Below are 19,894 nucleotides of genomic sequence, written 5' to 3' on the forward strand. Positions count from 1 at the left end.
GACCCCTGCGGGCCTCACCTGTCTCCACTTCCAGGCTTCCTCTCCCAGCCCCACCTTTGCAGTAGAGTGGCAAACCTGGCTTTTAGAAAGTGAATTTTATTTGGAATGAAAATATAGAGCCCATCCCTCCCACTTACCCCGGAAGGGAGGGAGCAGGGGGTGGGTGGATGGAGAGATGGTCCCTCATATAAGTTTGCCTTGGTACAAAAACTCTCCACGGTAACAAAGACAAAAAAGCCAGGCGGTGGCTCCAGCCTGGCCCGCAGGATGGGTCAGGGTGTGGACTGGCCCGAACCTGCCCCAAAGGCCCTCGGCAGGGGGCGAGGGGCAAGGGGGCAGCCAGCCAGCGGTGTGGCCTGCCAGCAGAGGCGGAGTGAGAAGTGGGTGGAGGAGGAGGAGGAGGTGAGGGGGCGTGGCAGCCAGGGGCCTGCGGCCTACGCATCCCCATTCTCCATGCGGCCCAGCTGCTCCTCCAGGCGGCCGATGCGCTCCCCTTGCTCCTTGACCAGTGCCCGCAGCGCCCGCAGCTCCTGCATCACCTCCTCCAGTTTCCCAGCCTCCTGCAGGGACATTGGGGGGTGAGGGTGGGGGATCAGGGGTCACAGAGCTGCAGCCCTCCCCAAACCTACCACCAGGTAGGGACCTGAAGCCCAGAGAGGGCCAGCAGATGGCTCAGGCACACCGCACACAAGGCTTCCCCAAACCACCCCACAGTGCAGGGCACGTACCCCAGCCCTGGCGAGGCTGCTGCTGGGGGCGGTCGAATGGGTGGAGGCGGCAGGTGTGGAGGCCCCCAGGCGCGTGGAGCCCGGGGCCACAGCAGGTCGGCTGTCAGACAACACGTTCCGCCGGCTGACCTTCAGGTCCCGCTGTTTGCTGGGCACGTAGGCCTCCCGCAGGGAGATGAGGATGGGGTCGGCGTCCCGCCCGTTCACCCACTCCTCTGCCTCCAGGGCCGCCTCGGGCCCGGCCGTATCGGGGTACAGGTCATCCTGGAAGAGGTCCGACTGGGCAGGGGGTGGGGGAGGTCCAGATCAGCTGAAGGGTCACTGTCATGGTCCCCGTCAGAACCTTTTCACTCTCCTGTCCTCCGGGCCTACACCCTGTCAACCGGTTCTCCAATGGCCTGGCCCCGAGTCACCTTTCGAAGCTGAAAACGTTCCCTGCACTTCCCTTCCGCACGCCGCCATCCCTCTGAAGCCTTCCCGGCCTTCCTAAGCAGCACCAGCTGCAGAGGCTGGTGGGGCTCCGGGAGCCACAGCGGTGCCCACGCCTGCGAGCACCTGGGGCAGCCCTGTGAGCCTTGTTCGCAGCTGGGCTCCCTGGGACGTGCTTGGCACGCTGAATAATGCGCTCAGCAACGCTGGCTGCAGAAGGATGAAGCACATCCAAGGCTCTTGGCTGGGCATCTGAGGCCCAGCCACACGTGGCCTGATCCCCTCCCCGTGGGGGCCTCCACTGCAGCCAGACTCCCTGTCCCTCTCCATTCCCACCTCTGTGCCCTTCGCCTGGCCTACTGCCCACCCCTGGAGGGCCCTGCGCCAGCTGTGTCGTCAGTTGGCTTCCTACAGGGAGACCTCCAGAGCTGTCTCCTCGTGGCTCGTCCAGGGCGGGGCCTCAGCTCACCCTGCGTCTCATCCCAGCTTGTCCCCTGTGCAACACAGCCCAACATGCTGGCGTCTGTCCAGCCCACTGACTGTACCCACGCTCGGCCACATCCCGTTCACAGGCCTCAGCCTGGTCGCCCCCGAGTGGCCTGTTTGCTAGAGGGGGGAACGGGGCGGCCTCACCTTTCTTGGCACAGTCATGACAATAGGCTCGCACTTGCGCTCATGCAGTTTGTAGAATCTGGAAAAGGGAGAGGGAGGCGCTGCGGGCGGACACCTCCCCACCGGCCCTCCTGGCTTCCTCCACTCTCCACTTCCAGGCCTCACTCTGGTACCTTCCAGAGACTGACCCCTGACCCTGGGGCCTTCTAGAAGCCTTCTATAATCTGACCTCTCACCCTGATGCCATGGCCTGGCCCCTGCCCCTCAGGCCACCCACCTCCTCCACAGCTGGCTGCCTTGGTGGCCCCTCTTACCGGGCGATCTCGCACTTGCTGACCTCCAGGCCCCTCTTGGGCATGCTGCCCATGCCCCTCTGGGGCTCCTTGCTGGTGAACGTGTTCAGGAAGTGGATGTAGGGGGGCTCATCTGTGATCTCAAAGTACCGGATGCTGGAATCGCCCTGTGGGGTGGGAGGGGGCAGGTGTCAGCGCTCGGGCACCCCTCCCCACTGCCCCACGAGCCTGCCCAGCCCTACCTTGCCACAGACGTAGACCACGCTGGTGTCAGGGTCGTAAAAGGGCAGCAGAGCCCCGTTGCTCGAGTCCAGCTCCTGCAGGGCCATCGGTTCCTCGAGGTTCTCCTGGCACGGGGGGGGGGGGGGGTAAGGGGCAGTCAGGCCAAGCCAGAACCTTCCCTCTGCCAACCCTGCACAGCAGCCAGCAATGCCCTACCAGGCCAGTGGATTCTCTCCCTCCTCTAAGACGACCCGCATGGTGTGCCCCGCCAGGCCCGCCTGGCCCCTCTGCTCCCAGCCTACTCTAGGCCTTTAGACAACTCCCAGGTGTCTGAGCGAGTGCTGAGAGTCCCCGCCACACAGGAGCACCAGCCGCTGTCTCAAGGAACCCTGGAGGTCACGATACAAAACGTAGGGCTATGCACGGAGCACTTCAGGGACGGGCTGGGAGGCTTCCTGGACGAGGGGCTCTGTATTGGGCCTGGAAGGGCAGCTGGGTGGGAACAGGCAAGCAAAGGAGGGTGCCGGGTCCTGAGAGCCTCAGGTGCCAGGCTGAGAACCTGGAAACCATAGGCCTCTACACGGTGACCCCTGATCTCCTTGCCCAGGGTGGGACCTGTCTCGAACCTGCCCTCTCAGGCAGGGCACGGCCACTCACTGGGTCCCAGAGCGCCAGCTGCCGCTCGCTCATGCGGCTGAAGCCGGTGGTGAACACCTTGCCATCTGCCAGGAAGATGGCCCGCATGGGCCGGGCGCCCTCGTGAGCCTTCTCCCGCTCCTGTCAGGGGGACAGAGTGGTCAGTGCAGTGCCCCAACAGAGCCCCTTGGCCTGTCCATTGCCATCCTCACCCTCTAGGCCCACGCACCGCCACCAGGACGCCCCGGCGGGGGTCGATGATGCGCACGCTCTTGTCCTTGCAGGCGGAGCAGAAGAGGCTGCCGTTGCGGTTCCAGCTGACGTTGTAGATGAGGTCGGGGTGCAGGCTGTCCAGGCGGTACAGCTCCTCCGCCGTGCCCACGTTCCAGATGAGCACCACGTTGTCACAGCCTGCCAGGCAGGCAGCCTTCAGCCCATGGTCCCCTTTGAACACCCTCCTGGGACCAGACCCAGCCTCTTGGTTCCTGTGGGCCTCCGCTTTCCCATTTGTCAGATGGGTCCGGGGGAGGGTGTGTGTGGGGGGCGGAGGCAGGGGAGCGGTGCAGACCTGCGCTGAGCAGCACGTTGCGGGCCGTCGGGTGCCAGGTGACGATGCCCACTCGCTTGGTGTGCCCCTCCAGCACCACCACGGGCTCTGTCAGCGGGGAGGCCAGCCCATTCTCTGGGATCTGCCACACCTGTGGGAGGGGCGAGGCTGCCAGCTGAGGCCTCTGCTCTGCCCGGCCTCCCGCAGCCTGGAACCATACGTGTGACCCCAGAGCCCCACAGCTCACCATGACTGTGCAGTCCTCCGAGCCGCTGGCGATGACTTCGTCATTGTGGGGACACCAGTCGATGTCCAGGACAGGTCCCGTGTGTCCACACACCGTTGGGTAGGCCTTGTCAATGCGGCCCGTCTGCGGACATGAGGGAGATGGTCAAGGAGGATCCAAGGCTCTCAGGCTCTGTCCCTCGCAGAGCACGTGCCTGGCCCGGCCCACAGGTGTCATTCCTGCTGTGACTCTGCCTCTTCCTGGCTCACCTCTGCCTCATGGGCATCACCAGGTGAGCAGGAAAGGTGTGTGGCCTCTAGAAATGACTCCCTGGCAATAAAAGCCTTTATCTGTGCTAACACCTCCAGGGCAGTAAATCTGGATTATGACACCTGCCCCAGCAGTGTGGGGATGGGCGAGATAGGGGACATGGAATGAGCAGAGTGGCCAGGCCACCTCCAGTCCTGCGCCCAGCCCTGATGGGCCCCACCTTGGTTAGAGGGAGCACCAGGAAGGCGCCTCCGCCACTGGCCTCCACAATCACCGCCAGGAACTTGGGGTTGACAGCGCAGAAGGTACTGTCCCAGGTGACACGGGACACTCGGATGTCCTCATAACACTGGTCATTCTTCACCGGCTGCCCGAACACATGCCGGAATTTGCTCTGCCGAACCACTTTTCGGAAGGACATGTCTGTGGGGAGGAGAGAGCTGGTCAGCTCCCACCCAGCCTGACAACCCCCGCCCCCCAGGGCTGCCTGAAGGGAGGCGGGGAGGATGCCACTGAGGCCTAGTCATTATAACCCGCCAGGCTCTCAGTGTCCCCCTACAGAATGGGGTCACAGGAGCAGACCCTGGCTGCCTGCTCCCAGAGTAAAGGGGGAAATGCTCGCACTGCTGAGTTCTGAGGGGCTTTGCAGGACCTTCTGGGCCCCCTCCTGGCTCTTGTGTGTGTGTGTTGGAGGGAGGAGGGAGGGGCAGAAGCCAGAGCAAGCTCAGCAACTCCGCGGTTCCCAGTCAGCTCCCAGCAGGCTCCTTTCTGCCCGGGATCTGGATGGAGGCTGGGTGATGGGGAGGATGGACAGAGGAGGCAGGGACCGTCGCCGCTGTGGGGCCGCGCTAGGCCCCAGCTCAGAGTCCCAGGGAATGTGCAGTGCACGCAGGAATGTGCAGGGAGCCCCAGGCCAACTCGGGGGCCTGGCAGGACTGGGCGGGGGTCGGGACGCCGCTCCCAGCCGCAGAGCATCCCAGAGCCGCCTCGGACCGGGGTCCAAGGTGAACCAGGAGCCCAACTTCCAGGGACCCCGGCCCCGGAGGAGGGAGGGTGGGTGGCCAAGGAGAGTTGGGACTGAGGGTGGGGCTCCGCGGAGGGGAAGGGCTCCTCGGACCCGCCACCCACCCCCTCCCCGAACCCCGCGGCTCCGCCCCAGTAGTCCCGCCCGCCCCCTGCCTGCGCCCCCAGCCCGCTGCGCTCACCGGGGGCGCCAGGGGCTGTGGCACCGGCCTCGGGCGGCTCCGGATCCCAACCTCTGGGAAGCAGGAAGCGGGAATCAGGAAGTGACAGAGGAGCTGGGGGCAAGGGGTGGGGGGCGGGGCGGGGGCTCGCGGGGGCGGGGCCGAGGTCACGCGCGGCGGGGCGGGGCGGGAGGCTTCCAGCGCAGCCTGGAGGCCCGGAGCGCGGCTGCCCGGGGCGCGGGGGCGGGGCCTGGGCGGGGCCTGGGGAGCCCCGCCCCCACAGGCTCCGGGGTCTCTCTGAGCAAAGTGGGGAGGGCAGCGCCACGGGTGGGGTTGGGGCGGCAGAGGCTGCAGGTGAGAGCTGCAGCGGGCCGTCAGACCCGGGCTCTGCTCCTCGTGGCGGCGTCCTAAGGAGTTGCCAGGAGTGTGTGAAGCCCTGCCCTCCCAATCCCCCACCCCAGTGCATACTTCGGGGTCCCCCAGTCCACCCCCAACTCCAAACTGTATTACCTACTTGGATAGGCCACGTATGAGCGTGCCTCTTTTTAAGTTAAAAAAGTACACACTCTGGGTTAAGAATGCAAATAAAACGGCGGAGTTTTAAGGGTCGAGTGGAAGGCCCCGGCCAACCGGTTCTTCACGATGAACGCCCCTTGGTCTCACTGAGCCTCTCAACAAAAATAAAAATGGGGCCACACCCCCAGGTCCCTCACTACTTCTCTTTCCTCAGTCATCTCCCACAGGACCAGGAGGTCAGTCCACAGACAGAGTCTCTCTGCCAGCCACCTCCTGTGTGTGACGAGGAGGGCTTAGGCGTCACTGTAGGTCTCACAGGCAGAGTCTGCTCCCTCTGCCTGGGGCTAGTGTCCATGGGGCACTGGCCGCCTCCGTCATTCCTTCTCTAAGCATCTACTGCCCTAGGTGACCAAGGGGTGATGGGTAAGGTCCTTTTCCCAGAAAGAGAGGGGTGCAGAGAGAAGGGGGAGGGAAACGAGTTAAAAGGAGCCCTCTTCCGGCTGTGCGAAGCCCCCTGTGCCCCCTCATTCCCCTCATTATACCCTGTTGAAGAAACAGCTCAGAGGAGAGATGCCTGCCCCAGGTCACCCTTCTGGGACTCAGTCCCCATCTGTTTGACTCCAAAGTCCTTAGCTTTTCCCACTGCCCTACAAACCTGGGGCCGGCCGATTCCTCCATCCCGGTATAGGAATGTGGTGGCTTGGAAGAGGGAAGGCAGCCACACGGCCACCCTCCCCGTTGTGTCTAAAGCCCAAACCAGATCCCCTGGTCTAGCCCCTCCTTTTGCTCCTCATGCCACACTTGAAATAACATCTACGGCCACCTTCCGTCAGACCGCGGCCTGCCACCCCCCCTCACTGCTGCTGTAAAGCTGCGTGTGGCCACTAATGCTGACCCTCCTGTTCCTGAAACACATCACCTTCCTTCCTACCTCGGGGCCTTGGCACATCCTGTCGTTTCCATCTGGAAACTTCCCCCATTTCCTGAAAAGTCTCCATCCCTCACTTCCTCCAGGTCTCGGCTCAAACGTCACCTCCTTCGAGGACCCTCCCTGACCGCTCCTCTCGCCCATCGCTCTCTAGCCCTTGCTTGTTCTCCCTGCATCATTCTCAGTCACTACCTGATGTTGTATAATTATTCGTGTATTTGCTTTGTGTCCACCTCGCCCACTCAAATGTCACTGAACCGAGGGCAGTATCTTATTCCCCACTGTATCCCAGCATCTGGAACAAGAAGACCTAGCACCCAGTGTGCGTTCAATTACTGTACGGCAAGTGAATGAACAGCAGCCCCAGATGTAGAAGTGAAAAATGTTCATGTTCGCAGCTCTCAGACTCAAAGCCTGGTCCCCATGAGGGAGAGGGAGGGGTGTCTCTCACCTGGAGAAGGAGCGAGTCCTCCAGAAGGAGACAGCCTCCCATCCCCATGTGGTGTGCATGCTTCCTCCAACACAAATCCAGGAGAACTTCTCTTCATCCCTCAAAACCCTTCATGGCACTGCTTTCTCCTGGATAGCAGTTACCTATTACAGGTGGGATTCCCCCTGGGGACTTTGGAGGTGGTGCTGGCCCAGTCTCCAAGAGGTGGGGTTTGGAGCGTGGACCAGTGTTGAAGGCAGGCAGCTGGCACTGAGGTTTTAGTCCTTGATCTACCTGCCATGTTGAAAAGTGCCCCAAGGGAGACAGACGTCCGGACCTTGTCCTCAGGGAGTGTGCACTCCATTGAGGGGTGGGTGAAAGCATTTCTTGTGGAGGAGGAGGCAGACTGGTGGCGGGGACAATGCCTGGTGGGCAGGGAGCTGCCACGTGGGTCAGTGCTGGTCCCAAGCCTGAGTGAGACCCGGGGACACCCGCTGGTATAACCAGATGAACAGCTAACAACTATTAAGCACTTATTCTGTGCCAGGCAAGGATCCAAGCACCTTAGAGGAATTAACGCTCCCAGGATACGGCAACCATTATTATGATCCCCAATTTATAGATGAGGAAACTGAGGTCCGAAGAGGCCTAGAGCTTTGCTGAAGATCACACAGCCATTGAGCTGTAGAGCCACGATTCAAACAACCCCTGAGGGGCCCCAGAGGCTATACCCCTAAACCCACCCATTTGCTGAATAAAAGAATTTAACAAGTTCGTGCCTGTCCAAAACTCTCTCTCCTGCTGGCCTTGGTGCCCACACGTCCATCACTAAGAAATGCTGCGATTACGCCCACCAGTGTCACCACCACCCAGCATACGTCCATCTCCGGACACAGGAAATGATCACAGTAGCCAACCTTGCAAGGAGAATGTCATCACCCCGTTTTACAGAGGAGAAGACTGAGGCCATGAGAACGCTAGAACCCAAATCTGACTGCACCACTCCAGGCTGTCTGTACAGCCTACTCCCTTTTTAAATTGCAAGCACTTCTGGGAAGGGAAGTACATTAAATGTTATTCTCGTTTACATCTACTGGTTAGGGTATTGCCCAGCAGCTAAAAATCATGATGCTGAGCTAATGGAAAAGGTTTGGGGGTTGACGAGTGAAAGGGGAAAGGGCATGGTTTTAGAACACTAGGGGCTGTGAGAAAGCCGAGTGGGGTGGGTATCAGAAGAGAGTAATGGGTGTGAAAGGAAGTGGGGTACAGATCAGAAAATAGAGCTTCAGCACTTCCTAGTTTTTTGTTTTTTTGTTTTTTTTTTTTGTTTGTTTTTTGTTTTTTGTTTTTTTTCAGTGTCTGCAGCTTGAGAGGGAAGAAGTTGGCTTCGTCACAGAGACACTGTGTGACCTCCAGGGACCTGTGTCCTTTCTGGAGCCACTGGTTCCCAGGGCTCTCTGCTTGGACATACTCATCTCCACCCCCGGGCTGAGTGCATCGGAGAGGCGGAGGCGGAGGCAGCTGTGGCGCTCTGCACCTGCAGCTCCCGCCGCAGTGAGCAGGTAGACCCTAGTTGAACCTTTAAATGAAGCAGACCTTGAAGTCCTCTGAAACCGCCCAATGCACAGAGATGGCTACATGCTCTCTGAGGCCACCTGGGCGTCTGCAGCCCAGAAATGGTCACAGGCATAATTGATCTCTCCCGAAGCTCACCAGATCCCAGACACTCAGGCCAGGTGGTACCTCCTTCCACACACCCCCAGCCTCTGCAGGGACATCGCTGAGTGCCAGAAAAAAGAACAACTGTTCACTGAGCCCCAACTGTGTGCTATGGGCTCTCGCTAGGTGCCTCACACACTCTTGTTCAAGCCTCACAATGGCAGATGGAACAGGACCTCAGAGGGTGAAGCAATTTGTCCAGAGGGCCCAGAGCCAGATTGGAATCCAGGTTTGGTCGCTCTTGCTTCTGCTCCTGTCCCTTTGCTGAGGAAAGTCCTGCCCCAGCCTCACAGCTCGAGGGCTTCTAGGGCCCCAGGCTCCTGCTGCTCCTTCAGGCCTCCCTCCTCTGCAGGGACATCCTCCTTTGGCCCGTTCATGCCCAGGTTAGAAGATGGGGTAGGGAGGAGGGGAGTGAGGAGAGGCTCCAGGGCAGTCAGCTCGCGCCCAGGAAGGCCCCGCTGCTGTCTTTCTCCTGCAGGATGGAAGCCAAGGGAAAAACTGTTGGTGGGCTCTGGGGGTGTTAAAGGACAGAGCCCAGCAGGACACCGTTAGCTGTGACGGTTCAGGAGGCTGTTGGGCCACTCTGTGGTGGGGGCGAGCATGAAAGAGCTTGGTGGGACCCAGACGGGGACGTCATGCTCACAGCAAAGTTTCTGGGACTTTTGGGCATTTCATTCTCACTTCCGCCAAGTCCTCCTGCCAGGCCCAAGGGACTTGGTGGCGTTTCCATGATGACTTCCTCCACGGCGCCTCTCCTCTCTGACTGGCTGGTTCTTCTGCCTCCCTCTGGCTCCCCATCGGCCCTGGTGGGTCTGGGACTTCCTGGGCCCTCACGTGAGGCCTGCGATGGGAGCCTCCTCTGGCGGGGCACCTCTGAGGCTTTCTCCCTCAGAGGCAGCAGCTGTGGCCGAGCTCTCAGCGGCCTCTGGGGTGGGATCTGTGGATGGGGCAGGGGAGGCTTCATCACAGGGGCCGGCGGCTGAGCTGGCACCGGGTGCAGGGGTCTGGGCCTCAGGGCTAGGCTGCGGCTGAGCCTCAGAGTCCAGCTGGGGCTGGGCCGTGGAGTTTAGCTGAGGCTGGACCACAGGCTCTGACCGTGGCGAGGCTGTGGGGTCTGCCAGTGGCTGGGCCTTGGGGTTCGCAGGTGCCATGGGGTTCGTCTGTGGCCGGGCTGTGGGGCTCGCTTGTGGCTGGGCCTCCGTGGTTGGCTCCGGCGGAGTCTGCCCCGCCAAGTCCGCTTGGGTTTGCGACTCGGCCGGCGTGAAGCTGCCTGGCCGCTCCTCGCAGAGCGCCGCGGCGAAGGCGGAGAGGACCGAGCGCAGCAGCGCCCGGAGGTCGGCGCTGGCCAGGAGGCAGAGGAAGGGACTGAGGCAGCTGTTGAGCAGGATCAGGTAGTCGGAGTAGACCAGCGCCTCCCAGAGCAGGTAGCCCGGGTAGATGTCCCACAAGAAGGCCAGGTACAGCAGCTGTGCCAGCTGGTACGGCAGCCGCAGCACCACGTAAGCTGACAAAATAGTCTTGGCCACGCGGGCAAAGCCGCGGCAGGGGGCTGGCCTCAGCCGGCGGCGGCAGGTCTTGCAGGCAGCGGCCTGGGTGAGCGCGTGGCAGACGAGCAGCAAGAGGAATGGCAGGAAGCCCCCCAGGATCTCCAGCATCCGCAGCGGCAGCTCCTCGCTGTCCCAGAAGTCCAGGCAGATGACCAGGTCGTACCACCAGTCGGCAGCCTCGGGGAAGACCAGCCAGGGCACGCTGAAGAGCGTGGCCAGCACCCAGACCCCCGCGCAGACCCAGAGCGGCAGGCGGACTGGGCGGCGCCCAGGGTACCAGCGCGGGCAGAGCGCCAGCAGGCAGCGGTCCAGGCTGAGGGCTGCCAGCAAGAAGAGGCCAGAGGAGTAGGACACACCCCACAGGAAGTAGTAGAAGCGGCAGGCTGCTGTCCCCAGCGGCCAGTGCCCCCCATGCTGGATCTCCAGGATCTGGAAGGCCGCTGCCGCCAGGAACAAGAAGTCAGAGAGGGCCAGGCTGAGCAGGAGCAGGGCCAGCCGCGTGCCCGCTCCCTGCCGGGCCTGTGAGCCGGCCAGCCACGCCATGAGCCCATTGGCCGGCAGCCCCAGCAGCAGCAGGGCCACCAGGAAGACCGTGTCCCAGCCGCCCTGCGGGTAGTAGTCCTCGTCGTCCAGTTCTGTGCGGGGCCTGAGGCCAGAGTTGCCCAGGTTGGCTTCCATAGCAGCGTCCACCTGAGGTCCCCAGAGTACTGCTAGACACGGAATAGGCTCCTGGGGAATTAATGAAGGCATGAGAGATTGGGTGGGGAATTAATGAAGGCATGAGAGATTGGGCGTGAGAGAGTGCTGTGCATCTCCAGACACATCACTGTCCCTCTCTGGGCCATCGTCATCACCTTTTGGGGAGCTACCCTGTGCCAGGGACTTTAATAGATTACCTCATTTAGTCTTTGTGCGATCCATTTTGCAGGAGAGGAGAGGAAGTTTCAGAAGATCGTGACCTGCCCAAGGTCACAGGTAGGGAGGGAGGGAAGACCTGACCATTCTTTTTTTTTTCTAGACCTGACCGCTCTGCCACACGGAATCTCAGAACGCCTCTCAGACTAAACTGGAGGTTTGCAAACATATTTTTAAAGCTGGTGACTCTTTTAAATAAAATATTATAGTGTAACACCAGAGAACTAAGAGGGATGCTCAGGTTCAAGGTAAGGAGATCACCCCTAGGGCTCCAGGGAACAGTTTGAAAACCACATGGTCAGATCATTGTAGGACCTTTTTGTCTGGTATTCTGGGGTTCAAGTGTTTAACACTCCAAGAAGGGCAGGCTCAGGTCCCACGGCCTGCAGGGATCTGAGGGTGGACAGGTAGCCTGGGGCCAAGGACAGCCCACCCCACAGTGAGTACAGCTCATGACCTTAGGGCGAGTAAGGTCTGAGGCTCAGGGCCTGGGTGGCCTGGGGCCAGGAGGGCTGTCCTGGGAGCAACTGGAGCCTCTTCATCACCCCACAGCCTTCCCGTGGCCCTCTCCCCAATCTCACAGCTCAGGCGGAAGGTGGCCCCCCTATCTGTCCTCTGGGGCTACTAAAAAAAGAAGAGGGCTTTGCAGGGTGATGACGATGAGGGTGGCTGCTACCCACCACTTCCCTTGCTGGTGGAGCGAGTGTCCCTCTGAGGACAGAGAAAGTCCTGCTGGCAATGCGGAGTCAGGGGCGGAAGCAGATGTCGCAGGAAGCCTGGACCTCGCCTGTGGCCCAAGGCCCCAGCAGGTTGCCCTTTAGCCCGGGGGCCTCCTCTCCGCCCAGGGCTCTTCCTCAGGCAGACCCCACTCTGAGCTCCAGTCCCTTCTAGAGCAGAGCCCTGGGCTCCCCAGGTGACTGCTGAAGCCTGGCTTACCTGTGAGGTGCAGGCTGCTGGCCGGAAGGAGCAGGGTGTGCCTGCACGCCCAGTGGTCCAGCCGTCCGCGGGGCCCCACGCTGGGGCCTGCTGCATGGTGCCCGGCAGCGCTAAGGCGGCCCGCATGAAACCCAAGCTGGGAGGACATCAATCATTCATGGGGCTGCTCACCGGGAAACCCAACCTCGGCCCAGGAGGGCCGAGTGACCAGCCAGGCCCCTCATACTCGGAAATGCCAGGCGGCTGAAATCCCTCCCCGCTGGTGCCCTCCCGCTCAATGCAGGCTCTGGGTACCCCCGGGGTCTACCTCTCTGACCTCACCCCCAGACCCCTGCATCCGGCATGCAAGGCCTCTGTGATCCAGCTTTTCTTCCTCAATTTCACACATCCTCTGCTCCGGCCAGGATGTCACCCACAAGGAGGCTGCCGTGGGCCACCCGTCCTATTCTTGCCCGCCTCCCAGCTTCTGCCCACACTTCCTCCTGCCTGAGATGCCTTCCCTTGTCTTCTCTGAGCTAAGTCCCACGTCACACAATTGGGCTGAGTGCTGGACTCTTTGGCAATATCGCCCCCATTTTATAGATGAGGCAACTGAGGCTTAGAGGCGAATTTGCTGGGTCTCCCAGCTCACAAGTGGCAGAGCCGGAGTTCAAAGCTCCTTGCAGCCACCATGTGCTGTCACCCGTTGTTGCTGAGGACACCTGTTGACCCATCTGGCTCTGCCTTGGCCACAGGGGGCAAAAGGGCGGGGATTAGGGCCTGGGCTGCCTGCCTCCCTTACCCTAATCCCACTCGGGGCCCAATCCCGAGCCATCGGCTCTCAGGGCACATAAGCAGCTTTACGGGTCTCGAGAGCCAAGGGTGCTTTCTGGTGCTGCGCCTCTGAGCCCTGTCGCCCCGTGTCCTCATGGCCACAGAGCGGGCGAAGGGGCAGCATGGCCCAGCCCCAGCCCCTGGCCCGCGGAAGCCACAGGTGGGGGGTGTGGCTCCTGAGACTGGTGCTGAGGGACAGCCCTTGCCCAGGAGGGGGAGCAAGAGGGAGAGGGGGCTCCGAGGGTCCCGAAAGGGCGCTGGCAGCGCCGGGCCCCAGACCCCCGTCCAGGACCCCAAGGCCCCCGGGAGCAGCCAGAACCCCTCTGGGACAGAAGAAGGGCAGGAGCCGGCGCCTGCAGCCCCCGGGCCGGCCTCTCGCCGCCAGGCCCATAGGCATCGCCCCGGCCCCCAGCACGATGCTGCTCAGAAGACGTACGGGCCCCTGCTCAACCGCATCTTCGGGAAGGTCAGGTGGGGCCCAGGCAGGGCTGGGGGGAACAGGGTGGGGTGGGGACTCATGCCCTCAGGTTCAGCTCACCCTGCCGCTAGAACTCAGGCCTCCTGCTGCGTCTGCTCTAGACTCTGGAGCCTGGGCAGTGGGGCAGGGTTTCTGGAGTTTGGGGAAGGGTAGGTCTTGGGCCACCTGGGTAGTAGGCGGACCTCCAACCTAGAGTTCTGTGAGCACTGAGGGCTCAGGAGCAGGGAAGGGGGTCATCTCTCTTCTTGGGGCCCACGAGACTTCAGCTGCCTTCTCCTGCCCTCGTGGGACTGGCCCTGCTCAGGCCAGTGTGGGCAGGGGCTGGAGCAGGAAGGGTGACTAGAGCCCTGGCGACTCTGCCCCTGCAGGACCGTGAGCTGGGCCCCGAGGAGCTGGACGGTGAGTGACCCTTGCTGGCGGCGGTGGGTGGGCGGTGTCCCCTGGCCTGGCACCTGGGCCTGACCGCCCTCCGCTGCAGAGCTGCAGGCCGCCTTCGAGGAGTTTGACACCGACCGTGACGGCTACATCGGCTACCGGGACCTGGGCGCCTGCATGCGGACGCTGGGCTACATGCCCACCGAGATGGAGCTGATCGAGGTCTCGCAGCACGTCAAGATGCGAAGTCAGTGCCCGATCCCGCCTGCCTGGGGCGGCTCTGGGAGTCAGCGGGGGTGACGGGAGGTGGGGACATGAGAGTTTCCAGGGCAGTCTTGACACTCTGACATTGGCCCCTCGGAGACGGGGACACTGGGCGGGGGGGTGGGGGGTGGGCAACGAAGGCACCAAAATCCAAGAGAGGCCTTTGGGGCTCTTTTGGGGCTCAGGCTGACGAATCCTGCCCCTGATCTTGTGATGACGTCCTCCCGGCTGGCACCAGCCTCCTCGCTCTCTGTCTCCGTCTCTGTGCCCCTTTCTCCTGAACAGCGTGACGGAATTCCGGCCATTCCCTGTGACGGAATGTCGGAGGGGCGGGCACTGTGCGATTATCCTTAACCGATCTGTCAGATATCAGATGCCCTCCCAGCGAGGACACCTGCTTCCGTTTTCTCTTTAGGGTTCCCCGAGTGGGGTGTGATTTACAAAGGATGCGAGCATTTCGCGTCGTGCTCCTTTCCCCGGAGCCGCTGTCCGGCCATTGGTATTTATAATCGATGGTATCCTGGAACCGACGGACGACATGGATACGCCTCTCCAGGGGCATTGACTTTTGCCCATGGGCTCCACGCACGAGATAGCCGTGAACTCCAACTCCAGGGGCAGCCCGGGCGCGGGTTCTCTTGCCCCCGGCCTAGGAGGAGGAAGGTGGTTTAGTCAGTCACCCAGGGCCGTGCACCATAACGGCAGACCGGGGGGTGAAACTGGGGCTCTCGGGTTCCAAAGCCCGGTCTCTGCTCCACGGAGCGGACCTCCGGCCGAAAGTGGGACTCCGTGCCGAGGGCACGGACGCTGGGCGTTCCCTCCTGGATGCGGAGCGAGGCAGGGGCTGGCCCTCACGATGTCCCTCTGTGGGGCCCTCCGTTGTGACGCTCTGCCTGGGTCTGCAGTGGGGGGCCGCGTGGACTTCGAGGAGTTTGTGGAACTCATGGGCCCGAAGCTGAGGGAGGAGACGGCGCACATGCTGGGGGTGCGGGAGCTGCGCATGGCCTTCCGTGAGGTGTGGGGCGGGGCCGGGAGGGGTGTCGGATGGTGGGTGCAGGGGAGGCGGCGAGTGAGCTCGGGAAGGAGGGGAGGGCGGCTGGGTGGCCAGCCTGGGCCAGGGAAGATTGGGGGCCTCAGATTCTGAAGACCCAGAACCCTACAGACAGCGGGACTAGGGCCAGGGAGAGGGTTTGGATCCAGCCGTGGAGAATTCCCTGAGCGGGACGGGGAGGGTTTGCACGTGAAGGTCAGGGCATCCAAGCACAGCGCCAGCAGTAAGGTGGTAAGGTGGAGGCGGTGCCGGCTTCAGGTGAGAGAGGCTGAGCCCTGCCGGGATCCTAGTTTGACAGGGACAGGGATGGACGAATCACAGTGGCAGAGCTGCGACAGGCAGCCCCGGCTCTGCTGGGAGAGCCGCTGGTGGATCCCGAGCTGGATGAGATGCTCCGAGATGTGGACCTCAACGGGGACGGCACTGTAGACTTCGATGGTGAGTCTCCCTCCCAGACGAACACTCCCCGCCCCACCCCCTCCACCCCCGCCCCTCCAGCTTCCAGACTGAGCCCAGCTGGGATGACCCTGCTGGGATGACCTGGACCGACCCAGCCCCGCCCCTTCTCTCCTGCAGAGTTTGTGATGATGCTATCCATCCACTGAGGCTCCGGGAGGGAGACTGCATTGCCCCCCTGACCCCAGACCAGCTGGGTTTATGCTGCATACCCTCCCATGGAGGCCCCAGGATGAGAGAGACCAGCCGCCCTCAGGGGCTTCCTCTGCCCATGACAACACCTGGTGGGAGAATTGGTTTGTGATGTCACCTGCCCATCCTCATCTTCACCTCCCTCCCGCCTGAGCTGCCTGGAGAAAACCTGCCCTCAGCTGCCTGTCATTCCCCAGGGTGAGCAAGATTTGGATCCCTGCAGTCCTTCCAGAGGTAGGGAGCTCCCTGGAGCTGGTAGCATTCAAGGATGGGCGACTGAGAGGGTAGCTGGACACCTCCCACTATTTATGTATAGAAATGTTAAAAAAAAAAAAAAAGCTGAACTCGAAAGGAAGAAAGGGATGGCCCTGGGTACCACAGACAAAGAGAGAACTCCAAGCCGGGTGGTAAGGTGGAGCAGACGCTGTGAGGGCTTCAGACCTGGAGGTTTGAGAGCCCGGGTTCCGACTCCCAGGAAGGACGAAAGACTTGTAAGAGGCTGGGGAGTAAGACATGACCTTGGGTACATTCCAGGGTCTCGAAGGGGTACCCTGTTCTTGAAAAGGGAACCAATATATAACTCCACCTACCGGCCTGAGGAATTGGCAAGGATACGGATGTCCAGGGCCTTGAGAGGGGAAGTTATCCTAGAGCACCCCAAACTCAGGCCTGCATGGCAAGCAGGAGCGTGATCTAGCTCCATGGTGGGAAAAACTGAAGAAATAGGAAAAACTGCTGAGAAGGACACTCTTTTAACTGGGGGCGCATGGGACACACACACACACACACACACACACACACACACACACACAGAGCCATCGCTTCTGAAGATAAATGCACGACAAAAAATTACAAATCACATAAGGAAACAAGTCACTCTGAGGGAGACTAGGTAGATGCAAAGAACAGGAGGACTGACTCCCCAAAATGTAAATAGTGGAGCCATGTGAAAGAGCCCATAAAGTAAATGCAAAAATAAATAAATAGATAGATAGATAAATAAATGAGATAAAAGAAAGCAAGACCAATATGCAGTAACGGGATAGTATTAAAATTTAACAGGAAGATCTGGGGGAAAATTAACACAATGGGACTTCTAAAAATAAAGGATATAGCCGTTGGAATGCAAAAAAAAATTAATGCATAAGTTAAATAACAGATTATAAACAATTTAAGGGAAGATTAATGAACTGGAAGCTATTATCTGAGAAATAGCCCAGAAGGTAGCACTAAGGGATAAAATGATGAAGAGCATTAAAAGGTAGCTAAAAGTCATTAGGAGTCTGGGAGGGAAAAATTATGGAGTGGACATGAGGCAATTTTCAAAGAGACGATGGCTCAAATTTTCCCTAAAGGCTTCCACAAACACAAGTGCCCAGAACGAAGGGACACATTGGAGCCAGAGAGGGATAAATAAAAACAAATGTGTATCTAGCTGCATTCCAGTGAAGCCGCAGAGTACGGAAGGGAAGCGAACGGCTTCCCGCCCACGTCCTCTCATGGAAGGGATGGCTTCGGTAAGAAGGAAATTCAACACAGAAGGAAGGCAGAGTACGTACTAGGTAATGGTCAGGAAAAAACAAAAACATACTAGTAAAAAAAATTAATTTGGGGGATTTTCAAAGCAAGGAATGGCTAAAATCATAGACAAAAACAAAATGGAAGGTGGAAGGGGATACTTTGGACATGCCGCAATCTTTTTCTTGTTTTTCCTGGAGGAGGATAGATAAAGGTAACTTTATTTTTCACGCCTACAGCACCTGGTCTTCCTGGGTGGTTTCCCATCCAAGTACTAACTAGGCCTGACCCAGCCGAGCTTCTGAGATCAGACGGGACGGGGCTGGTTCATGGCCATAGACTGATTAAGTAACTTTAGACAATTTTTTAACCATTTAAGGGTAACCACTAATATGTTATAAATATAGAATGTTCTATTCGATAGTGAGCTCAATAGAGGAAGTGGGGGAAAGTGAAGAGCTCTCGATTAAGCCAGGATGAGGCTGGGAAAGATGGGGGGCGGGGGGAAGCAAAGAAAAACAAAGTCCATAGAAAACATTAAAACAGAGGTAGAAATAATCCTGTTAAAAAAACTAAAAATGACAATAAACATAAACAGATTAAGTTAAAAGTCTGAGTTTCAGTCCCAGATGAAATTAGCAATATTAGATTGGGTTCCTTGTGAATGATAGAGACCCATAATAACAATACCTCAAGCTGGATAGAAATTTACTTTCTGCACAGGAAATCTTAGGTGAAATCCATCTGCACGGTCTTCAGGGACCTGAGCTCCTTCTCCTGGATGCTCTGCCATTCCTAGGGTGTGCCCATGTGCGTTTGTTTTCCAGGTGGCTGGTTAGAGGCAGGAACAAAGGAGAAAGGGGGCCAAGAGCATGAACCACATAATTATACCCCATTAGGCAGGGTTCATTACCCGGTGCGCCCAGCTGCAAAGGATGCTAGGAAATACGATCCTTGTTCTGGGTGGCCATGTGCCCAGTTAAAAAACAGAGGTTCTGCAACTACAGAAGGGCAGAGGGCAGATACCAAAGGGCAGATAGCAGGCTCTTCCCCACAGCTGAGCGCAGGAGGGAAGAGACATGTTACAAACATAACCGAAAGGCCAAAAGTGATGGCTTGGAAAAACGGTTCACTAGGAGAAAATTAACCGAAAGCAAGCTATGGGCTATGAGGCAAAAAGCACTGGAGAGAAATAAAGTCACGATTCCCTAAGGAAATCTAATGCCCCTAATGTATGCAACTATTAATGTGTTTTTCAACTAAAAACAAGTTATATTTAGAGTTCAGATATTCACTGTACCTTGAAGATAGTGTTGCTGTCACTCCAACTTGGACAACATCAATTAACCAGAAAACATCAGTCGCATTAAAATTGTAAACGTTGGGATCCAGTGTTCTGTCAAAGTGTTCACTTAGGTCAAGGGTTGGCAAATGTTTTCTATAAGCGGCGGGAGAGTAAAGATTCAGGTTGAGGACCATGTGGTTCTCTGGCAGCTGCTGGACTCTGTGGCTATAGTTTGTGTCTCCAAGCAGCTGGAATTAACATGTAAACAAGTGGGTGTGGCTGTTGGAACTTTAATTAGAATTAATTCAACTTGATTGACACCGAAATTTGAATTTTATAAACTTCATGTGTCACGAAATCTTATTTTATTCTTTGACTTTTTTCCTACCATTTCTGAAATGGGAAAACCATTCTTAGCTCAGGGACCCTGTTGGGCTGTGGGCTGTAGCTTGCTAACTCCTGATAATCTCGTAATATGGAGAAGTACTACTTCCCAACAACTTTGTTAAGATTGTTGAATGACAAAAACTTATGAGTGTAGTAGCAACTCTGTGTATCAATTTGCTGATTTGCTCACTTTCAATGGTTTTTGTAATTTCTTTTTTCCTATGTTCCGATTTCATGTCTGATTAATCTGGTAATACAAACTATGGGCTTGATTCTATGTCTTTGTTTTTTTTTATTTCACATTTCTAGTTTTTATCTTATAAAATTATTGGTCCATGACACATTAGGAAAACTGGTCCTTTCACACAGCCAGTTTGAGAACCGCTCACTGACTCAGCAGCTCCTGCATCCACGTGGTGCCTTGACCAGGGGGCTGAGGGTTGGATGTCCAGGTGGGCCAGGCAGCAGGGCTCTGGGGGTCCATGTTTTTTTTTTTTTTCAATGAAGTCATAGAAACCCAAAGGTGCTGCATACACAGCGGAGGCCAGGCCAGGCCAAGTCCCTCCTTCTTAACAGCACTACCATTTCACTAGGGGGGACAGACTGTAAACGTGCAGTTACAGGAACGGGGTCTCCTCGGCCCATACGTGTTCATCCGGTCCCTCCGTTGGCAGGTTGGTGACCACCAGCTGTGTGTCCTACCCCGCCCCACTGGTGTCATGGAAACCCTGGGTTATGTTCCTAACTCTGCCTTTGGGTGAGTCAGTCTCTCTAGACATCGGTTTCTTCATCTGCAAAATGGGGCTTAGGTGGTGAGGACTGGAAATCACCTGTGTTAAGTGCTTAATACAGGATCTGGGGATTTCTAAGAGTTTGATAAATGGTAGCTATTATAACCTCAGATTTCAGGGTTCTCCCCGAGATTTTTTCCTGGTTC

The 19,894-nt window shown here is 58.4% G+C and overlaps 3 protein-coding genes across 6 annotated transcripts; 1 reads left to right on the plus strand and 2 right to left on the minus strand.

The window, feature by feature from the left end:
* Nucleotides 1-80: 80 nt before the first annotated feature.
* CORO1B (coronin 1B) lies at nucleotides 81-5,274 on the minus strand. The gene is made up of 11 exons (XM_016132306.2): nucleotides 5,169-5,274; nucleotides 4,184-4,386; nucleotides 3,715-3,837; nucleotides 3,489-3,618; nucleotides 3,150-3,331; nucleotides 2,942-3,061; nucleotides 2,305-2,409; nucleotides 2,084-2,229; nucleotides 1,791-1,848; nucleotides 729-1,007; nucleotides 81-560 (listed from the first exon to the last, which is right to left on the minus strand). Exons 2-11 carry the CDS (start codon nucleotides 4,382-4,384, stop codon nucleotides 435-437), a joined length of 1,470 nt encoding a protein of 489 aa, XP_015987792.2. The 5' UTR covers nucleotides 4,385-4,386; nucleotides 5,169-5,274; the 3' UTR covers nucleotides 81-434.
* A 2,826-nt stretch (nucleotides 5,275-8,100) lies between these two features.
* CABP4 (calcium binding protein 4) lies at nucleotides 8,101-19,882 on the plus strand. Of its 4 annotated transcripts, XM_016132255.2 has the most exons (8): nucleotides 8,101-8,583; nucleotides 9,444-9,546; nucleotides 11,306-13,417; nucleotides 13,798-13,828; nucleotides 13,908-14,051; nucleotides 14,974-15,083; nucleotides 15,410-15,557; nucleotides 15,696-16,753. In XM_016132255.2, exons 3-8 carry the CDS (start codon nucleotides 13,046-13,048, stop codon nucleotides 15,722-15,724), a joined length of 834 nt encoding a protein of 277 aa, XP_015987741.2. In that variant the 5' UTR covers nucleotides 8,101-8,583; nucleotides 9,444-9,546; nucleotides 11,306-13,045; the 3' UTR covers nucleotides 15,725-16,753. The 4 variants fall into 4 exon arrangements, 3 of the variants coding, with proteins under 3 accessions (XP_015987741.2, XP_015987747.2, XP_036077325.1); XM_016132261.2 differs by lacking the exon at nucleotides 9,444-9,546; XM_036221432.1 differs by lacking the exon at nucleotides 8,101-8,583 and having other exon boundaries at nucleotides 9,378-9,546.
* GPR152 (G protein-coupled receptor 152) lies at nucleotides 9,514-11,065 on the minus strand. Its single transcript, XM_016132240.2, has one exon. It carries the CDS (start codon nucleotides 11,035-11,037, stop codon nucleotides 9,571-9,573), a length of 1,467 nt encoding a protein of 488 aa, XP_015987726.2. The 5' UTR covers nucleotides 11,038-11,065; the 3' UTR covers nucleotides 9,514-9,570.
* Nucleotides 19,883-19,894: the final 12 nt, after the last annotated feature.

This window comes from Rousettus aegyptiacus, unplaced genomic scaffold, assembly GCF_014176215.1.
Source record: "Rousettus aegyptiacus isolate mRouAeg1 unplaced genomic scaffold, mRouAeg1.p scaffold_m13_p_5, whole genome shotgun sequence".
Lineage (NCBI taxonomy): Eukaryota > Metazoa > Chordata > Mammalia > Chiroptera > Pteropodidae > Rousettus > Rousettus aegyptiacus.